General features: G+C 44.8%; 1 protein-coding gene across 4 annotated transcripts in view; it reads left to right on the top strand.

Annotated features, from left to right (window-relative positions):
- The window catches only part of CARD11 (caspase recruitment domain family member 11), a 213,319-nt gene that overhangs the window by 106,944 nt on the left and 83,485 nt on the right, over positions 1-22,890 (top strand). For all 4 annotated transcript variants that reach the window (XM_077275336.1, XM_077275337.1, XM_077275335.1 and 1 more), the window contains 2 exons: positions 17,251-17,448; positions 17,979-18,140. In XM_077275336.1, the coding sequence (XP_077131451.1) occupies positions 17,251-17,448; positions 17,979-18,140 (360 nt within the window). The remainder of the gene's footprint in view (positions 1-17,250; positions 17,449-17,978; positions 18,141-22,890) is intronic.

Here is a 22,890-nt window from a genome sequence, read left to right as displayed (position 1 = left end):
GTACTTTTTCATTTTTACGGATCAATTTGTGAAGCACCTGGGGGTTTAAAGTGCTCACTATGCTTCTAGATAAGTTCCTTGGGGGGTCTAGTTTCCAAAATGGGGTCACTTGTGGGGGAGCTCCAATGTTTAGGCACACGGGGGCTCTCCAAACGCGACATGGTGTCCGCTAAAGATTGGAGCCAATTTTTCATTGAAAAAGTCAAATGGCGCTCCTTCCCTTCCGAGCCCTGCCGTGCGCCCAAACAGTGGTTTACCCCCACATATGAGGTATCAGCGTACTCAGGACAAATTGGACAACAACGTCCGTGGTCCAGTTTCTCCTTTTACCCTTGGGAAAATAAAAAATTTTTTGCTAAAATATCATTTTTGTGACTAAAAAGTTAAATGTTCATTTTTTACTTCCATGTTGCTTCTGCTGCTGTGAAACACCTGAAGGGTTAATAAACTTCTTGAATGTGGTTTTGAGCACCTTGAGGGGTGCAGTTTTTAGAATGGTGTCACTTTTGGGTATTTTCAGCCATATAGAACCCTCAAACTGACTTCAAATGTGAGGTGATCCCTAAAATAAATGGTTTTGTAAATTTTGTTGTAAAAATGAGAAATCACTGGTCAAATTTTAACCCTTATAACTTCCTAGCAAAAAAAAAATTTGTTTCCAAAATTGTGCTGATGTAAAGTAGACATGTGGGAAATGTTGAAACACAACTAAGTGAAGATACCACTTAAATGTCCTAGATACCAAATTATAAACTACAAAAGGACATAATACCAGAATTGTAAACAATTACTGTAAATAAGTTTATTAAATATAACAAAGATTTAAAAATGGAGAAACTGACAAGAATAGTGCATAATGCAAATTGCTGAATACATACAACAGGGTACAGATCAATTAACCTGGAAAGTCAACCTCAAAGAGACAAGGTAAATACTAGTGATGTCCAACAAGGTCCTAGGACCAAATAAAGTGACTCCTTGAAAAAGCCACGGGAGGCGAAACGTGCGTTGGAGCTGGAGTCTGGGGGAACCACGGATCAACTTTCTACTGGTACTTATGCTGAGAGACATTACTTTTGCACTTTATTTGGTCCTAGGACCTTGTTGGACATCACTAGTATTTACCTTGTCTCTTTGAGGTTGACTTTCCAGGTTAATTGATCTGTACCCTGTTGTATGTATTCAGCAATTTGCATTATGCACTATTCTTGACAGTTTCTCCATTTTTAAATCTTTGTTATATTTAATAAACTTATTTACAGTAATTGTTTACAATTCTGGTATTATGTCCTTTTGTAGTTTATAATGTGGGAAATGTTATTTATTAACTATTTTGTGTCACATAACTCTCTGGTTTAACAGAATAAAAATTCAAAATGTGAAAATTGCGAAATTTTCAAAATTTTTGCCAAATTTCCGTTTTTTTCACAAATAAACTCAGAAATTATCGACCTAAATTTACCACTAACATGAAGCCCAATATGTCACGAAAAAACAATCTCAGAATCGCTAGGATCCGTTGAAGCGTTCCTGAGTTATTACCTCATAAAGGGACACTGGTCAGAATTGCAAAAAACGGCAAGGTCATGAAGGGGTTAAGATTAGACACAACCATTTTGTACTGTGCCAGCCCTTCTAGAGAGCTTGTTTTGTCTGATGAACACCATAGGGCAATTATCCCATTTCTGGATATCCATTGGGTACATTCCAGTTTCCCACCGATATTAGGTGATCACCAGACATTTCCTGTAGTCATTCTACGTAATCACCAACCATGAAGTGTAATTGCCCGAGGGGACCACCAATGTCATGTCAAGTTCATTAACACATTTCTCAGAGCCACTTATCATATGACTGGCTCATCATATGTAAGAGAATAGGATCAAATACACTTAAAAATCAAGGAAAAGCCACAGTTAGGGTAGGGGCACACGTTCAGGAATTGGCAACACTTTGGACGCAGCACATGTCCGCTGCGTCCAAAGTGCTGCCGTCTATTGAATGCAGATGATTCCGCATGTGTTCACTGAACCGTGCAGAGTCAGCGAGTCCAATACATTGGATGGGAGAAATTTATCTTGTGGAGACTCGCGTCTCCGTAAGATAAATTGACATGCTGCAGTCTGGAAAGCCGCGCCGCATCTCCGTCTCCACGGGTGTTCTGCGGGCATCTCTGGATCCATAGTGGACATGGGATTTCTTGAAATCCCATCCACTATGCTGTAACATCTGGATGCTGCGGATTGGACGCTGCACAAGTACGCTGCATCAAACTCACAGCGTTTACTTATCGTGTGCACATACACTTCCTAGTACATGGGTAGTTTCATACATTTCCAAAAGCTTACAAAATCTACAACGTTGTATGAGGAAGGTGGCACAGGTACAATGAATAGGTATTCAGACACGTAACATTAATGAAGGTGGATGAGTGCCTAATAATATAATTGCATACATATAGTTCTTTAATAGGTTGCTGGGCCCATGGTTACATGTAGTGCACCATGCTCGCTTACAAGCCTATTGGTCAAGTCTATAATATTGGATCATAAATTCAAGATATTATATACGCTCCTCAACATTGAAATTGATGTGCTCCTGACTAGTCCCTCCTCTTCAACTCTGTGTGTATACATGTATCATACATAAAAGAAAAAATAGTGTGTGCACCACTGTGTCATTATATGGATTGTACGGATTCACTCGCTTTTAGGCAGGTGGTAGCGTTCACACAGGCACGTAGTTCTTTGGTCAATCAGGGAGGTGTGTTGAAGTGCATAAACTTCAAGCAGAACGGAAGACAAACAACCTTTCTCCAGAACAAAGGAACAAAATAAACACTCCATATTCAGGCACATGCAGCTCACCAATTCTGATAAATGGCCAGCTGTATCTCAAGTCCTATCAGAGAGACTAGCAGCAAGAGGTCTCTTCACCTCACCTCTCAGACGCAGACCACGACCTCTCACCCATGCGGCAATCGTCTGGGCAGAAAAGTATTCACATCGATTTTTCTGGCTAAGGGTACTGTCACACAGTGGCACTTTGATCGCTACGACGGTACGATCTGTGACGTTCCAGCGATATCCATACGATATCGCTGTGTCTGACACACAGCAGCGATCAGGGACCCTGCTGAGAATCGTACGTCGTAGCAGATCGTTTGGAACTTTATTTCGTCGCTGGATCTCCCGCTGTCATCGCTGGATTGTTGTGTGTGACAGCGATCCAGCGATGCGTTCGCTTGTAACCAGGGTAAACATCGGGTTACTAAGCGCAGGGGCGCGCTTAGTAACCCGATGTTTACCGTGGTTACCAGCGTAAAAGTAAAAAAAACAAAACCGTACATACTCACATTCCGGTGTCCTTCAGGTCCCTTGCTGTCTGCTTCCCGCTCTGACTGACTCCCGGCCGGAAAGTAAGAGCAGATCACAGCGGTGACGTCACCGCTGTGATCTGCTTTCACTTTACGGCGGCACTCAGTCAGAGCGGGAAGCAGACTGCAAGGGACCTGAAGGACACCAGAATGTGAGTATGTACGTTTTTTTTTTTTTTTACTTTTACGCTGGTAACCACGGTAAACATCGGGTTACTAAGCGCGGCCCTGCGCTTAGTAACCCGATGTTTACCCTGATTACCCGGGGCCCTCGGCATCGTTGGTCGCTGGAGAGCGGTCTGTGTGACAGCTCCCCAGCGACCACACAACGACTTTCCAACGATCACGGCCAGGTCGTATCGCTGGTCGTGATCGTTGGAAAGTTGCAGAGTGTGACAGTACCCTAACACGGTACCACAATACAATTTGTTATTGTACATCACGTTAGTATCAAACAGTACTCTGCAGCTTCCAGAAGATTGCTAGGACCTAACCCTCACCTACCTGACCTTGTCACAGGATATATATACAGTGGGGAAAAAAGTATTTAGTCAGCCACCAATTCTGCAAGTTCTCCCACCTAAAAATATGAGAGAGGCCTGTAGTTGACATCATAGGTAGACCACAACTATGAGAGTCAAAATGAGAAAACAAATCCAGAAAATCACCTTGTCTGATTTGCCAAAATTTATGTTCATTTTTTTCTCATTAATGTACCACATTGATGCACCCCATCTTGACTGAAAAAAAACAGAAATGTAGAAATTTTTGCAAATTTATTAAAAAAGAAAAACTGAAATATCATATGGTCATAAGTATTCAGACCCTTTGCTCAGTATTGAGTAGAAGCACCCTTTTGAGCTAGTACAGCCATGTGTCTTCTTGGGAATGATGCAGCAAGTTTTTCACACCTGGATTTGGGGATCCTCTGCCATTCTTTCTTGCAGATCCTCTCCTGTTCCGTCAGGTTGGATGGTGAACGTTGGTGGACAGCCATTTTCAGGTCTCTCCAGAGATGGTCAATTGGGTTTAGGTCAGGGCTCTGGCAGGGCCAGCCCAGAATGGTCACAGAGTTGTTCTGAAGCCACTCCTTTGTTATTTTAGCTGTGTGCTTAGGGTCATTGTCTTGTTGGAAGGTGAACCTTCAGCCAAGTCTGAGGTCCATAGCAATCTGGAAGAGGTTTTCATCCAGGATATCTCTGTACTTGGCCGCATTCATGTTTCCTTCAATGGCAACTAGTCGTCTGTTATGACCCCAATGGCGAGGGTCTCAGAGATATCAGCAAGTCTGCGAAGTACAAAAATCCAGCTCATAGGGCAGTGGTAACTGGGTTGACCATATATCTACTCCTAACGCCAACACTAGAAGTAGCCGGGGAACATGCCTACGTTGGTCGCTAGATGTCTCGCGCCAGCCGGAGGACTAACTACCCCTAGAAGAGGAAAACAAAGACCTCTCTTGCCTCCAGAGAATAGACCCCAAAAGTAGGATACAAGCCCCCCACAAATAATAACGGTGAGGTAAGAGGAAATGACAAACACAGAGATGAACTAGGTTTAGCAAAGAGAGGCCCGCTTACTAATAGCAGAATGTAGTAAGATAACTTATATGGTCAACAAAAACCCTAACAAAATTCCACACTGGAGATTCAAGAACCCCCGAACCGTCTAACGGCCCGGGGGGAGAACTCCAGCCTCCCTAGAGCTTCCAGCAAGGAAAGGATACAGATAATGAACAAGCTGGACAAAAATGCAAACAAAAACAAATAGCAAAAAGCAAGAAAGCGGACTTAGCTTAATCATGCAGGAACCAGGATCAGTAGACAAGAGCACTACAGATTAGCTCTGATATCAACGTTGCCAGGCATTGAACTGAAGGTCCAGGGAGCTTATATAGCAACACCCCTGACCTAACGACCCAGGTGAGCATACAAGGGATGATAGACATACCCAGAGTAAAATCACTAGTAGCCACTAGAGGGAGCCAAAAGGTAAATTCACAACAGTACCCCCCCCTTAGTGAGGGGTCACCGAACCCTCACCAAGACCACCAGGGCGATCAGGATGAGCGGCGTGAAAGGCACGAACTAAATCGGCCGCATGCACATCAGAGGCGACCACCCAGGAATTATCCTCCTGACCATAGCCCTTCCACTTGACCAGGTACTGAAGCCTCCGCCTGGAGAGACGAGAATCTAAGATCTTCTCCACCACGTACTCCAACTCGCCCTCAACCAACACCGGAGCAGGAGGCTCAGCAGAAGGAACCACAGGCACAACGTACCGCCGCAACAAGGACCTATGAAATACGTTGTGAATGGCAAACGACACCGGAAGATCCAGGCGAAAGGACACAGGATTAAGGATCTCCAATATCCTGTAAGGACCAATGAATCGAGGCTTAAATTTGGGAGAGGAGACCTTCATAGGAACAAATCGAGAAGACAGCCATACCAAATCCCCAACACGAAGTCGGGGACCCACACCGCGGCGGCGGTTGGCAAAACGCTGAGCCTTCTCCTGTGACAACTTCAAGTTGTCCACCACATGATTCCAGATTCGCTGCAACCTATCCACCACAGAATCCACTCCAGGACAGTCAGAAGGCTCCACATGTCCCGAGGAAAAACGAGGATGGAAACCGGAGTTGCAGAAAAATGGCGAAACCAAGGTGGCAGAACCAGCCCGATTATTAAGGGCAAATTCAGCCAACGGCAAGAAGGTCACCCAATCATCCTGATCAGAAGAGACAAAACACCTCAAATACGCCTCCAGAGTCTGATTAGTTCGTTCCGTTTGTCCGTTAGTCTGTGGATGAAAAGCGGAGGAAAACGACAAATCAATGCCCATCCTACCACAACAGGATCGCCAGAACCTGGAAACAAACTGGGATCCTCTGTCCGACACAATATTCTCAGGAATGCCGTGCAAACGAACCACGTTCTGGAAGAACACAGGAACCAGATCAGAAGAGGAAGGCAGCTTAGGCAAAGGAACCAGATGGACCATCTTGGAGAAACGATCACATATCACCCAGATGACAGACATGCCCTTAGACACCGGAAGATCCGAAATTAAATCCATAGAGATGTGTGTCCAAGGTCTCTTCGGGACAGGCAAGGGCAAGAGCAACCCGCTGGCACGAGAACAGCAAGGCTTAGCTCGAGCACAAGTACCACAGGACTGAACAAATGACCGCACATCCCTTGACAAGGAAGGCCACCAAAAGGACCTGGCCACCAGATCTCTGGTGCCAAAAATTCCCGGGTGCCCTGCCAACACTGAGGAATGAACCTCGGAAATGACTCTGCTGGTCCATTTAGCAGGCACAAACAATCTGTCAGGTGGACAAGAGTCAGGCCTACCAGCCTGAAATCTCTGCAACACACGTCGCAGATCTGGAGAAATAGCTGACAAGATAACTCCTTCCTTAAGAATACCCTCAGGTTCAGCGACTCCAGGAGCATCAGGCACAAAGCTCCTAGACAGAGCATCGGCCTTCACATTCTTAGAACCTGGTAAATACGAGACCACAAAGTCAAAACGGGAGAAAAACAATGACCAGCGGGCCTGTCTAGGATTCAGGCGTTTAGCAGACTCGAGATACATCAAATTTTTGTGATCAGTCAAGACCACCACACGATGCTTAGCACCCTCGAGCCAATGACGCCACTCCTCAAATGCCCACTTCATGGCCAACAACTCCCGATTGCCCACATCATAATTTCGCTCTGCCGGCGAAAACTTCCTAGAGAAAAAGGCACAAGGTCTCATAGTAGAGCAACCAGGGCCTCTCTGCGACAAAACGGCCCCTGCCCCAATCTCCGAAGCATCCACCTCAACCTGAAAGGGAAGTGAGACGTCAGGCTGGCACAAAACAGGCGCCGAAGTAAACCGGCGTTTCAACTCCTGGAAAGCCTCCACGGCAGCAGGAGCCCAGTTAGCTACATCAGAGCCTTTCTTGGTCATATCCGTCAGCGGTTTAACAACGCTAGAGAAATTTGCGATAAAACGACGGTAGAAGTTAGCAAAACCCAAGAACTTCTGAAGACTCTTAACTGACGAGGGTTGAGTCCAATCATGAATAGCTCGGACCTTGACTGGATCCATCTCCACAGCAGAAGGGGAAAAAATGAACCCCAAAAAGGGAACCTTCTGTACACCAAAGAGACACTTTGAGCCTTTTACAAACAAAGAATTTTCACGCAGAATCTCAAAAACCATCCTGACCTGCTCCACATGCGAGTCCCAATCATCAGAAAAAAACAGAATATCATCCAGATAAACAATCAAAAATTTATCCAGATACTTCCGGAAAATGTCATGCATGAAGGACTGAAAAACTGAAGGTGCATTAGAGAGCCGAAATGGCATCACCAAGTACTCAAAATGACCTTCGGGCGTATTGAATGCGGTTTTCCATTCATCGCCCTGCCTAATGCGCACAAGGTTGTACGCACCACGAAGGTCTATCTTGGTGAACCACTTGGCACCTTTAATCCGGGCAAACAAATCTGACAACAGCGGCAAAGGATACTGAAATTTGACAGTGATCTTATTTAAAAGCCGATAGTCAATACAAGGCCTCAAAGATCCGTCCTTTTTGGCCACAAAAAAGAATCCCGCACCAAGAGGGGAAGAAGAAGGACGGATATGCCCCTTCTCAAGAGACTCCTTGATATATGAACGCATCGCGGTATGTTCAGGTACCGACAGATTAAACAGTCTCCCCTTAGGAAACTTACTGCCAGGAATCAAATCTATTGCACAGTCACATTCCCTATGAGGAGGCAGTGCACTGGACTTAGACTCGCTGAAGACATCCTGATAATCAGACAAATACGCCGGAACTTCCGAAGGCGTAGAAGATGCAATAGACAAGGGCAGGGAATCTCCGTGAATTCCATGGCAGCCCCAGCTTGACACTGACATAGCCTTCCAGTCCAAGACTGGATTATGGGTCTGTAACCATGGCAAACCCAAAACAACCAAATCATGCATTTTATGTAGAACAAGAAAACGTATTACCTCCCGATGTTCGGGAGTCATGCACATGGTAACCTGTGTCCAAAACTGCGGTTTATTTTTTGCCAATGGCGTAGAGTCAATACCCCTAAGAGGGATAGGATTTTCCAATGGCTCAAGCACAAATCCGCAGCGCTTGGCAAATGACAGATCCATAAGGCTCAGGGCAGCACCTGAGTCCACAAACGCCATGACAGGATACGATGACAGTGAGCAAATCAAAGTTACAGATAGAATAAATTTAGGTTGCAAATTACCAATGGCGACCGGACTAACAACCTTAGTAAGACGTTTAAAGCATGCTGAGATAACATGTGTAGAATCACCACAGTAGTAACACAAGCCATTCTGGCGTCTATGAATTTTCCGCTCATTTCTAGTCAGGATTCTATCACATTGCATTAAATCAGGTGCCTGTTCAGACAACACCATGAGAGGATTTGCGGTTTTGCGCTCCCGCAACCGCCGGTCGATTTGAATAGCCAGGGCCATAGAATCATTCAGACCTGTGGGAATGGGAAAACCCACCACCACATTCTTAATGGCCTCAGAAAGGCCATTTCTAAAATTTGCAGCCAATGCACACTCGTTCCACTGGGTCAGCACGGACCATTTCCGAAATTTTTGGCAATACACCTCGGCCTCGTCCTGGCCCTGAGACATCGCCAGCAAGGCTTTTTCTGCCTGAATCTCAAGATTGGGTTCCTCATAAAGCAAACCGAGCGCCAGAAAAAACGCATCAATGTCAGCCAATGCCGGATCTCCTGGCGCCAGCGAGAAGGCCCAATCCTGAGGGTCGCCCCGTAAAAAAGAAATAACAATTTTTACTTGCTGAGCGGAGTCTCCAGATGAACAGGGTCTCAGGGACAAAAACAATTTACAATTATTCCTGAAATTTCTAAATTTAAATCGGTCTCCGGAAAATGGTTCAGGAATCGGTATCTTAGGTTCTGACATAGGATTTCTGATAACATAATCTTGTATGCCCTGCACACGAGCAGCAAGCTGGTCCACACTTGTAATCAAGGTCTGGACATTCATGTCTGCAGCAAACACAAGCCACTCAGAGTTAAAGGGGAAAAGTAAAAAAAAACGAGAGAGAGAAAAAAAAAACTCAGAACTTTCTTTCTTATAATCCCGCTTCTGCAATGCATTTAACATTTAATACAGGCCTGGCAAACTGTTATGACCCCAATGGCGAGGGTCTCAGAGATATCAGCAAGTCTGCGAAGTACAAAAATCCAGCTCATAGGGCAGTGGTAACTGGGTTGACCATATATCTACTCCTAACGCCAACACTAGAAGTAGCCGGGGAACATGCCTACGTTGGTCGCTAGATGTCTCGCGCCAGCCGGAGGACTAACTACCCCTAGAAGAGGAAAACAAAGACCTCTCTTGCCTCCAGAGAATAGACCCCAAAAGTAGGATACAAGCCCCCCACAAATAATAACGGTGAGGTAAGAGGAAATGACAAACACAGAGATGAACTAGGTTTAGCAAAGAGAGGCCCGCTTACTAATAGCAGAATATAGTAAGATAACTTATATGGTCAACAAAAACCCTAACAAAATTCCACACTGGAGATTCAAGAACCCCCGAACCGTCTAACGGCCCGGGGGGAGAACTCCAGCCTCCCTAGAGCTTCCAGCAAGGAAAGGATACAGATAATGAACAAGCTGGACAAAAATGCAAACAAAAACAAATAGCAAAAAGCAAGAAAGCGGACTTAGCTTAATCACGCAGGAACCAGGATCAGTAGACAAGAGCACTACAGATTAGCTCTGATATCAACGTTGCCAGGCATTGAACTGAAGGTCCAGGGAGCTTATATAGCAACACCCCTGACCTAACGACCCAGGTGAGCATACAAGGGATGATAGACATACCCAGAGTAAAATCACTAGTAGCCACTAGAGGGAGCCAAAAGGTAAATTCACAACAGTCGTCCTGTCTGTGCAGCTGAAAATCACCCCCAAAGCATGATGCTGCCACTAACATGTTTCACTGTTGGTATTGTATTAGACAGGTTATGAACCATGCCTGGTTTTCTCCACACATACCGCTTAGAATTATGACCAAAAAGGTCTATCTTCGTCTCAACAGACCAGAGAATCTTATTGCTCATAGTCTGGGAGTCCTTCGTGTGTTTGTTTTAGCAAACTCTACGCAGGCTTTCCTTTGTCTTGCACTGAGGAGAGGCTATTGTCGGGCCACTCTGCCATAAAGGTCCGACTGGTGGAGGGCTGCAGTGATAGTTGACTTTGTGGAACTTTCTCCCATCTCCCTACTGCAACTCTGGAGCTCAGCCACAGTGATCTTGGGGTTCTTCTTTACCTCACTCACCAAGGCTCTTCCTCCACGATTGCTCAGTTTGGCTGGACGGCCAGGTCTAGGAAGACTTCTGGTGGTCGAAAACGTCTTCTATTTAAGGATTATGGAGGCCACTGTTATGATCCCAATGGCAGAGGATCTCAGAGATTTCAGCAAAGTCTGCAAACGTAAATACCAGCCCATAGGGAAGTGGTAACTAGGCTGACCGTATATCTGATCCTAGCACAACCAACTAACAGTAGCCGGGGAACGTACCTACGTTGATCCTAGACGTCTCGCGCCAGCCGGAGAACTAACTAACCCTGTCAGGGAAAATAAGACCTCTCTTGCCTCAAGAAGAAAGACCCCAAAGTTATAGTACAAGCCCCCAACAAATAATAACGGTGAGGTAAGAAGAAAAGACAAACATAAGAATGAACTAGATTTTAGCAAAGAGAGGCCCACTGACTAATAGCAGAAGATAGTAAGATGACTTATACGGTCAGCAAAAAACCCTGCAAAATATCCACGCTGAATATCCAAGAACCCCCGAACCGACTAACGGTGAGGGGGGAGAATATCAGCCCCCTAGAGCTTCCAGCTAAATCAGGAATCACATATTGTACAAGCTGGACAAAAATAAGAACAATGCAAATAAACAAAAATAAGAAAGCAGGACTTAGCTTATCTTGCAAGGAACCAGGACCTGAAGACAGGAGCAAACAGAAATGAACTGATTACAACGATGCCAGGCACTGGACTGAGAATCCAGGAAGTTTAAATAGCAACACCCCAGGCCTAACGAACCAGGTGAGTACCAACCTGGGGAAAGACAATCCAAGTGCCAACCACTAGTGACCACAAGAGGGAGCCAAGAAGTATAGTTCACAACAGTACCCCCCCTTTAAGGAGGGGTCACCAAACCCTCACAAAGACCACCAGGGCGATCAGGATGAGCAGCGTGGAAGGCACGAACCAAATCGGCCGCATGAACATCAGAAGCGACCACCCAGGAATTATCCCCCTGACCATAGCCCTTCCATTTGACCAGATACTGAAGCCTCCGTCTAGAGAGACGAGAATCCAAGATCTTCTCCACCACGTACTCCAACTCGCCCTCAACCAACACCGGAGCAGGAGGCTCAACAGCAGGAACCACAGGCACAACGTACCGCCGCAACAAAGACCTATGGAACACGTTGTGAATGGCAAACGACACCGGAAGATCCAAACGAAATGATACTGGATTAAGAACTTCCAAAATTTTATAAGGACCAATAAAGCGAGGCTTAAACTTAGGAGAGGAAACCTTCAGAGGGACATACCGAGAAGACAACCAAACCAACTCCCCCACACGAAGTCGGGGACCCACACCGCGGCGGCGGTTGGCAAAACGCTGAGCCTTCTCCTGTGACAACCTCAAGTTGTCCACCACATGATTCCAAATCCGCTGCAACCTATCCACCACGGAATCCACCCCAGGACAGTCAGAAGGCTCAACATGACCCGAGGAAAAACGAGGATGAAAACCAGAGTTGCAGAAAAATGGCGAAACCAAAGTAGCGGAACTAGCCCGATTATTAAGGGCAAACTCAGCCAATGGCAAGAAGGTCACCCAATCATCCTGGTCCGCAGAAACAAAACATCTCAAATAAGCCTCCAGTGTCTGATTAGTTCGCTCCGTTTGGCCATTAGTCTGAGGATGAAAGGCAGATGAAAACGACAAATCAATACCCATTTTAGCACAAAAAGATCGCCAGAATCTGGACGCAAACTGGGATCCCCTGTCGGACACAATATTCTCAGGAATGCCGTGTAAACGAACCACATTCTGAAAAAACAAAGGAACCAGATCGGAAGAGGAAGGCAACTTAGGCAAGGGCACCAAATGGACCATCTTGGAAAAACGATCACACACCACCCAGATGACAGACATTTCTTGAGACACCGGAAGATCAGAAATGAAATCCATGGAAATGTGTGCCCAAGGCCTCTTCGGGACGGGCAAGGGCAAAAACAACCCACTAGCACGAGAACAACAAGGCTTAGCCCGAGCACAAGTCCCACAGGACTGCACAAATGACCGCACATCCCGTGACAAGGAAGGTCACCAAAAGGACCTGGCCACCAAATCTCGGGTACCAAAAATCCCCGGATGCCCTGCCAACACCGAGGAATGAACCTCGGAAACAACTCTGCTGGTCCATCTATCAGGAACAAACAGTCTGTCGGGTGGACAAGAGTCAGGTCTACCAGCCTGAAATCTCTGCAACACACGTCGCAAATCAGGAGATATGGCCGACACGATTACTCCCTCTTTAAGAATACCAGCTGGCCCCGAGACTCCAGGAGAGTCAGGCACAAAGCTCCTAGAAAGAGCATCAGCCTTCACATTCTTCGACCCAGGCAGGTACGAGACCACAAAGTCAAAACGAGAGAAAAACAATGACCAACGAGCCTGTCTAGGATTCAGGCGCTTAGCAGACTCGAGATACATCAGATCTTTGTGATCAGTCAAGACCACCACACGATGCTTAGCACCCTCAAGCCAATGACGCCACTCCTCAAATGCCCACTTCATGGCCAACAACTCCCGATTACCAACATCATAGTTCCGCTCAGCAGGCGAAAACTTCCTAGAGAAAAAAGCACATGGTCTCATCACAGAGCAACCAGAGCCTCTCTGCGACAAAACAGCCCCAGCACCGATCTCAGAAGCATCCACTTCAACCTGAAAGGGAAGTGAGACATCAGGCTGGCACAAAACAGGCGCCGAAGTAAACCGGCGCTTCAGCTCCTGGAAGGCCTCCATGGCTGCAGGAGCCCAATTAGCCACATCAGAACCTTTCTTGGTCATATCCGTCAAAGGTTTAACAACACTAGAAAAGTTAGCGATAAAACGATGGTAGAAATTAGCAAACCCCAAGAACTTCTGAAGACTCTTAACAGACGTGGGTTGAGTCCAATCATGAATAGCTCGGACCTTAACTGGGTCCATCTCCACAGCAGAAGGGGAGAAAATAAAACCCAAAAAGGAAACCTTCTGCACTCCAAAGAGACACTTTGAGCCCTTCACAAACAAAGCATTATCACGCAAAACCTGAAACACCATCCTGACCTGCTTTACATGAGAATCCCAATCATCAGAAAAAAACAGAATATCATCCAGATAAACAATCATAAATTTATCTAGATACTTCCGGAAGATATCATGCATAAAGGACTGAAACACTGAAGGAGCATTAGAGAGTCCAAAGGGCATCACCAAGTACTCGAAATGACCTTCGGGCGTATTAAATGCAGTTTTCCATTCATCTCCCTGCCTAATGCGCACAAGGTTGTACGCACCACGAAGATCTATCTTGGTGAACCACTTGGCACCCTTAATCCGAGCAAACAAGTCCGACAATAGTGGCAAAGGATACTGAAATTTAACAGTGATTTTATTCAGAAGCCGATAGTCTATACAAGGTCTCAAAGACCCGTCTTTCTTGGCCACAAAAAAGAATCCCGCACCAAGAGGGGAAGAGGATGGACGAATATGCCCTTTCTCCAAAGACTCCTTGACATAAGAACGCATCGCGGCATGCTCGGGTACAGACAAATTAAATAATCGTCCCTTAGGAAATTTACTACCAGGAATCAAATCTATAGCGCAGTCACAGTCCCTATGAGGAGGAAGAGCACTGGACCTGGACTCACTGAATACATCCTGATAGTCACACAAATACTCAGGAACTTCTGAAGGAGTAGAGGAAGCAATAGACACCGGCGGAGAATCGCAATGAATTCCCTGACAACCCCAACTCGACACAGACATAGCCTTCCAATCCAAAACTGGATTATGGGTCTGTAACCATGGCAGACCTAAAACGACCAAATCATTCATTTTATGCAGAACAAGAAAACGAATCACCTCCCGATGTTCAGGAGTCATGCGCATGGTCACTTGTGTCCAATACTGCGGTTTATTTTCCGCCAGTGGCGTATCATCAATTCCTCTAAGAGGAATAGGAATTTTTAAAGGCTCCAGGACAAAACCACAGCGCTTCGCAAACGACAAGTCCATAAGACTCAGGGCAGCACCTGAATCCACAAACGCCATAACAGGGTAGGAAGACAATGAGCAAATTAAGGTCACAGACAAAATAAATTTAGGCTGCAAATTACCAATGGTGACAGGACTGACAACCTTTGTTAGGCGTTTAGAGCATGCTGATATAACATGTGTAGAATCACCACAGTAAAAACACAGCCCATTCTGACGTCTATGATTTTGTCGTTCAGTTCTAGTCAGGATTCTATCACATTGCATTGAAACAGGTGTCTGTTCAGACAACACCGCCAGAGGATTAGCGGATTTGCGCTCCCGCAAACGCCGATCAATCTGAATAGCCAGCGCCATAGAATCATTCAGACTTGTAGGAATGGAGAAACCCACTATCACATTCTTAATAGCTTCAGAAAGGCCATTTCTGAAATTTGCGGCCAGAGCACACTCATTCCATTGAGTAAGCACGGACCATTTCCGAAATTTTTGGCAATACACTTCAGCTTCATCTTGGCCCTGAGAGATAGCCAGTAAAGCTTTTTCTGCCTGAATTTCAAGATTAGGCTCCTCATAAAGCAATCCGAGCGCCAGAAAAAACGCATCAATATTTGCTAATGCCGGATCTCCTGGCGCCAACGAGAAAGCCCAATCCTGAGGGTCGCCACGCAAGAAGGAGATAACAATTTTAACTTGCTGAGCTGAATCTCCAGACGAACGAGGTTTCAAAGATAGAAACAATTTACAATTATTCCTAAAATTCCTGAATTTAAATCGATCTCCAGAGAACAGCTCAGGAATAGGTATCTTAGGCTCTGACATAGGACTGCTAACAACAAAATCCTGAATGCCCTGCACTCGTGCAGCAAGCTGATCCACACTAGTAATCAAGGTCTGAGCATTCATGTCTGCAGCAAAGCTTCAAGCCACTCAGAGAAAAAGGGGAAGGAAGAATGAAAAAAAAAAAAAAAAAACAACTCAGAACTTCTTTTCTTTTAATCCCGCTTCTGCAATGCATTAACTATTCACTTGGCCTGGCATACTGTTATGATCCCAATGGCAGAGGATCTCAGAGATTTCAGCAAAGTCTGCAAACGTAAATACCAGCTCATAGGGAAGTGGTAACTAGGCTGACCGTATATCTGATCCTAGCACAACCAACTAACAGTAGCCGGGGAACGTACCTACGTTGATCCTAGACGTCTCGCGCCAGCCGGAGAACTAACTAACCCTGTCAGGGAAAATAAGACCTCTCTTGCCTCAAGAAGAAAGACCCCAAAGTTATAGTACAAGCCCCCAACAAATAATAACGGTGAGGTAAGAAGAAAAGACAAACGTAAGAATGAACTAGATTTTAGCAAAGAGAGGCCCACTGACTAATAGCAGAAGATAGTAAGATGACTTATACGGTCAGCAAAAAACCCTGCAAAATATCCACGCTGAATATCCAAGAACCCCCGAACCGACTAACGGTGAGGGGGGAGAATATCAGCCCCCTAGAGCTTCCAGCTAAATCAGGAATCACATATTGTACAAGCTGGACAAAAATAAGAACAATGCAAATAAACAAAAATAAGAAAGCAGGACTTAGCTTATCTTGCAAGGAACCAGGACCTGAAGACAGGAGCAAACAGAAATGAACTGATTACAACGATGCCAAGCACTGGACTGAGAATCCAGGAAGTTTAAATAGCAACACCCCAGGCCTAACGAACCAGGTGAGTACCAACCTGGGGAAAGACAATCCAAGTGCCAACCACTAGTGACCACAAGAGGGAGCCAAGAAGTATAGTTCACAACAGGCCACTGTGCTCTTAGGAACCTAGAGTACTGCAGAAATTCTTTTGCAACCTTGGCCAGATCTGTGCATTGCCACAATTCTGTCTCTGAGCTGAGGTCTTATATAGACAGGTGTATGCCTTTCCAAATCAAGTCCTATCAGTTTAATTAAACACAGCTGGACTCCAATGAAGCAGTAGAACCATCTTAAAGAGGATCATAGGGAAATAGACAGCATGTGACTTAAATATGAGTGTCTTCAGCAAAGAGTCTCAATACTTATGAACATGTGATATTTCAGTTTTTCTTTTTTAATAAATATGCAAAAAATTTAAAAATTTTTGCAAAATATGCAAACATTTCTGGTTTTTTTTAAGTCAAGATGGGGTGCAGAGTGAAAAACTTAAAGGGGTCTGAATACTTTCCGTACCCACTGTATTCTGTGGTTCATGTGCCAGTTTTTCTTTTTCAATGTTACACCACGAACAGGAAAGAAAACTGTTCTCCATAGTTAGTTAAAAGTCTTTCTTCACAGTAAAGTCTTTTATTAGTTTGGGATTTCCTTCTGCAAAATCCTAAAGTATTTTCACTTAGTGTTATTGCTTCATAGACATTGCATCCGGCTTCAGATACTTGTCACAGCTGCAATGTATTGCATTTGATAATAATAAACTATTCCATTCCTACATTTATTTTTTTCTCTTTATAATAGGCATATCGTGCCCGTGATGAAGCCCAGACACAGTGCTCTCAATGCCTGATAGACAAAGACAAGTACCGAAAGCAGATCCGAGAACTGGAAGAGAAGAATGATGAACTTAGGATTGAGATGGTCAGAAAAGAGGCAAGAATTGTGAATCTGGAATGTAAACTAAGACGGGTACTAAAGGAAGGAGTTGCTTTGGACCAGGTGAATGTCTTTTCCAGAAGAAGCAGCAAAATATAAAAAAGTATTTTTTTTGTTTTGTTAAAGGGAAACAGTAAGGATGATTTTACTACAAAAACTAGTTTAGTTATATGACTAAATATTTTAGTTTTGAACTTTGATTTTTTACTTAGGACACACAGCATTCTTCCATTTGACCTTGAATTTCTCCTTTTTTTTTAAAATTGGAACCTGTTAGGATGATATCACTACTGAAACTACAGGTATTGCTGTACAAATTCTAGTATGAGAACAAAAGTCATAACTGTTTTGTGGCAAGCTGATGTGCTAGAGTGGAGAAATTGCTCTAATGAGATGGAGCATGTCTATGCCTGATGAAGAGACCTGGGTAGTCTCGAAAGCTTGCAATTTGTTACCATCTTTTCAGTTAGCTATTAAAAGGTATCAACCACTGAGGACTCTCAATTTTAAATATTCTTCTATCTACTGGCTAACTCGGTACAAATATCATGGTATATATTCATTTTAATATAACACTCTGATTTCTCCATTAGAGTTTGCCCAGGAATCTACACATTGTCATGCCCCCAAGTTCAAAGACAAATGGTCAGGATGCAGAAGACTCATCAGATTCCATGGGATCTCCAGATGATAAATATTTCTTCAATGCCGAATCAAAGAAAAAGAGAAGGATGAACATAAAGGGAATTCCACAGGTATGTGCCATTCAGACTTAATATAACCATGTCGAAATACAAGCAGTTAGAAAGCTGCACTGTACCAAAATAAAATGAGACATGAGCAGAAGAATCAGCATTTCTTTTCACGGCACCTCATATTCTTTATTGTTATTTCCATATTCATCACAAAGATTGCTGCATATACATCACATAGAAAATACTGAGACTGCTGTGTATACATCACATAGAGTGCACTGAGACTGCTGTGAACAACATCACATAGGAGACGCTGAGACTGCTGTCTACACGTCACATAGGAGCAGGGCCGGCTCCAGGTTTTCATGGGCCCTGGGCGAAAGAGTCCCAGTGGGCCCCTTTAACACATACCACAATTCATAATGCACAGATACGGCAGAAAAATAAAGGTATAGTACAATGCCAAAGATTTCACTTACTTCTTACATTACATGAGTGATATCTATTGTACATTCTATATTAGCTCAGAAACCGGACAGTATAGTCCTCTATACAGAATAATGAGCCCCATATATTACCCCATACTGTATAATGGCCCCATATAGTGCTCCGTACAGTATAATTGGCACCACATAGTCCTCTATACAGAATAATGAGCCCCATACATTGCTCCAAACAGAATAATGAGCCTCATATAATGCTCCATACAGTATAATGGGCACCACAGAGTGCTCCATATAGAATGAGCCGCATATATTGCTCCATACGGAATTGACCCCATGTAATGCTCCATACAGTATAGTGAGCCACATACAGTATACTGATTCCCATATATTGCTCCATACAGAATGGGCCCCATATGATGCTCCATACAGAATGGGCCCACATAATACTCCTTACAGAATGGGTCCCATATAATGCTCCAAAAATAATTGGCCCCATAAGATGCTCCATGTATAATGGGCCCCAAATAGCTCCATATATAATTGGCCATATAAAATGCTCCATATATAATTAGTCCCATAAGATACTTCATATATTACTGGCCCCATATACTGCTCCATTTGTAATTGGCCCCATATACTGCTCCCTATATTATTGGCCCCATAAGATGCTCCCTATAGAATTGGCCCCATAAGATGCTCCCTATATCATTGGCCCCATAAGATGCTCCATATAGAATTAGCCCCATATAATGCTCCATATATGGGCCCCTTCTGATGGTCCCCATATATTGCTCCTAATATTAAAAAAAAACAAAAAACAATGAAATACTCACCTCTTGTTGCTTGACGCTGCTCTGCTCTGAACTCCTCACCGTCGGCGTCTTCCTGCTCTCTGTGCTGCGACTGCTCAGGCAGAAGGCGTGCACTGGTGACATCATCGCGCCCTCTGACCTGAACGCGACCCTGCATAGGAGACATTGAGACTGCTGTATACAACTCATTGGATACACTGGGACATCTGTATACATCACATAAGAGACAATGATGCTGTTGAATATACATCAAATAGGAGACACCAAGAATGCTGTATACATCTCATAGGCTACACTGGGACTGGTATGTATATCTCACATAGTATACACTAGGAATTCTGAAGATACATCACATAGGAGACACTGAGATTGCTGTATGTACATTACATAGAATACTCTGGGACTGGTGTATATACATAACATAGAAGATGCTGAGACTGTTATACATACATCACATAGGAGACACTGAGAATGGTGTGCATATATCATGTAGGTTACAATGAGACTGCCTAATACACATAACATAGAAGACACCCAAACTGCTGTATACATCACATAGGATACACCGGGACTGCTGCAGATACATCACATAGGAGACACTCAGACTACTGAATATACATTACATAGATTACTCTGGGACTGATGTATACACTTTGTGCAAAATACACTGGGGCTAGGGTGTACACATTATGTAACATAGACTGGAACTGGTGTATACACATTACATAAGATACACTGGGACTGGTGTATACACATTACATAAAATATACTGAGACTGGTGTATATGTAACACATAGGATACACTGGACTGGTGTATAGACATCACATAGAATACAGTTGGACTGCTGTAGATACATCACCTAGTAGACAGTGCAACTGTTGCCTTCATCGTAGGAGCGGGACCAGAGGACAAAGCATGCTAACTATTGTGACAGGGTCACTGGTGAAGTGATAGAGGGTAGATACATGTCACTGTGCATGATGGCGTCAGTGATGTAAAACCAGAAGTTTCCTCCAGCACACTGCGTGTTGGGACAGTTTACATAAAGTTATATGATGGGCTGGTTTTAGTGGACCTCCATAGAGCAGGTGGGAGGAGGTCCACATATCTCTAACTGCAGTGTCCTTACTGGACCTGTGTGATGTCAGGATCATGTGATCAGTCACATGATGGAGAGATCACAAGGTCTGGGCTTAAATGGCTGACTGCCAAAGCCTTCAGTGTTCAGTGGTTCCTGGAGAGATAAGACTCCATGAAGTTTTGTGCTCAATCTGAACCGTGGACATTGCTGCCTGTGTGGACTGATCTTCCTAGGAAATTGACTGTTTTTTTGTTTTCATGTTTTGTCTAGAGGGCTGTCTTTACTTTCCTAGCTTGGTTTATGCTGCTACAATAAACTAAGCCTTTTCATAAAGAGACAGTGTTCCAGTTATACCTCTGTGTCTAGCCGGGTGAGCCGCTTTACCGCAGGTGGTGGAGAATGCGGGCAGAAGGTTCAGGCTATTATCTGATCATGCACCCCTGAGATGGATGAGGGAAAAGAAGGGGAAGAATGCCTGGGTGACTTGGTGGTTTCTGGTGCTCCAGGACTTCACTTTTCATGTAAAGCACAGGCCAGGGAGGTTACATGGAAACGCAGATGCCATGACCAGACTCCCCTGTTTATCGAGTGAAGGTGCCAAAACCCCCAGCTTTGGGCAGAGGTGGGTAATATGTAACAGTGTCAATGGGGAAGTGATGGAGGGGAGATACATGTCAGTGTGCATGATGGCGTCAGTGTCATGATCTCAATGGCAAGAGAACATAGCATCAGCATATATAGGAACTAGCTCTTGGAAGATGGGAACTGAGCTGACCATGAACTAAACCTAACGCACAACTAGCAGTGGCCGGGTAGCATGCCTACGTTGATTCTAGATGCCCAGCACCAGCCGGAGGACTAAATAAAGCTAGCAGAGGAAAGTATTAGTCCTAGCTCACCTCTAGAGAAATACCCCGAAAGGAGACAGAGGCCCCCCACATGTATTGGCGGTGAATAAAGATGAAATACAAACGTAGTATGAAAATAGATTTAGCAAATTTGAGGTCCACTTACTACATAGCAGAAGACAGAAAGGACACTTTCATGGTCAGCTGAAAACCCTATCAAAACACCATCCAGAAATTACTTTAAGACTCTGGCATTAACTCATAACACCAGAGTGGCAATTCCTGTTCACAAGAGCTTTCCAGACACAGTAACGAAACTACAGCTGTGAACTGGAACAAAATGCAAAAACAAACATGGACAAGAGTCCAACTTATCTAGTAGTTGTCTAGGAGCAGGAACAAGCACAGAGAGGCTTCTGATAACATTGTTGACCGGCAAGCAACTAACAGAGAAGCAAGGTTATATAGCGACTCCCACATCTTGATGGGAACAGGTGAACAGAGAAGATGAAGACACCAGTTCAATTCCACCAGTAGCCACCGGGGGAGCCCCGAATCCAAATTCACAACAGTACCCCCCCCTCAAGGAGGGGGCACCGAACCCTCACCAGAACCACCAGGGCGATCAGGATGGGCCCTATGAAAGGCACGAACCAGATCAGAGGCATGAACATCAGATGCATTCACCCAAGAATTATCCTCCTGGCCGTATCCCTTCCACTTGACCAGATACTGGAGTCTCCGTCTGGAAACACGGGAGTCCAAGATTTTCTCCACAACGTACTCCAACTCACCCTCAACCAACACCGGAGCAGGAGGCTCAACGGAAGGCACAACCGGTACCTCATACCTGCGCAATAATGACCGATGAAAAACGTTATGAATAGAAAAGGATGCAGGGAGGTCCAAACGGAAGGAAACAGGGTTAAGAATCTCCAATATCTTATACGGGCCGATGAACCGAGGCTTAAACTTAGGAGAAGAGACCCTCATAGGGACAAAACGAGAAGACAACCACACCAAATCCCCAACACTAAGCCGAGGACCAACACGACGGTGGCGATTGGCAAAAAGCTGAGTCTTCTCCTGGGACAACCTCAAATTGTCCACCACCTGCCCCCAGATCTGATGCAATCTCTCCACCACAGCATCCACTCCAGGACAATCCGAAGATTCCACCTGACCAGAGGAAAATCGAGGATGAAACCCCGAATTACAGAAAAACGGGGACACCAAAGTGGCAGAGCTGGCCCGATTATTGAGAGCGAACTCCGCCAATGGCAAAAAAGCAACCCAATCATCCTGGTCAGCAGACACAAAACACCTCAGATATGTCTCCAGGGTCTGATTAGTCCGCTCGGTCTGGCCATTCGTCTGAGGATGGAACGCGGACGAAAAAGATAAATCTATGCCCATCCTAGCACAGAATGCCCGCCAAAATCTAGAGACGAATTGGGTCCCTCTGTCAGAAATGATATTCTCAGGAATACCATGCAAACGAACAACATTTTGAAAAAACAGAGGAACCAACTCGGAAGAAGAAGGCAACTTGGGCAGAGGAACCAAATGGACCATCTTAGAGAAACGGTCACACACCACCCAGATGACAGACATCTTCTGAG

This window comes from Ranitomeya variabilis, chromosome 7, assembly GCF_051348905.1.
Source record: "Ranitomeya variabilis isolate aRanVar5 chromosome 7, aRanVar5.hap1, whole genome shotgun sequence".
Classification (NCBI taxonomy): Eukaryota; Metazoa; Chordata; class Amphibia; order Anura; family Dendrobatidae; genus Ranitomeya; species Ranitomeya variabilis.
The sequence above is the reverse complement of the archived record's forward strand: the minus strand, read 5'-3'. Positions and strand labels throughout refer to the sequence as shown.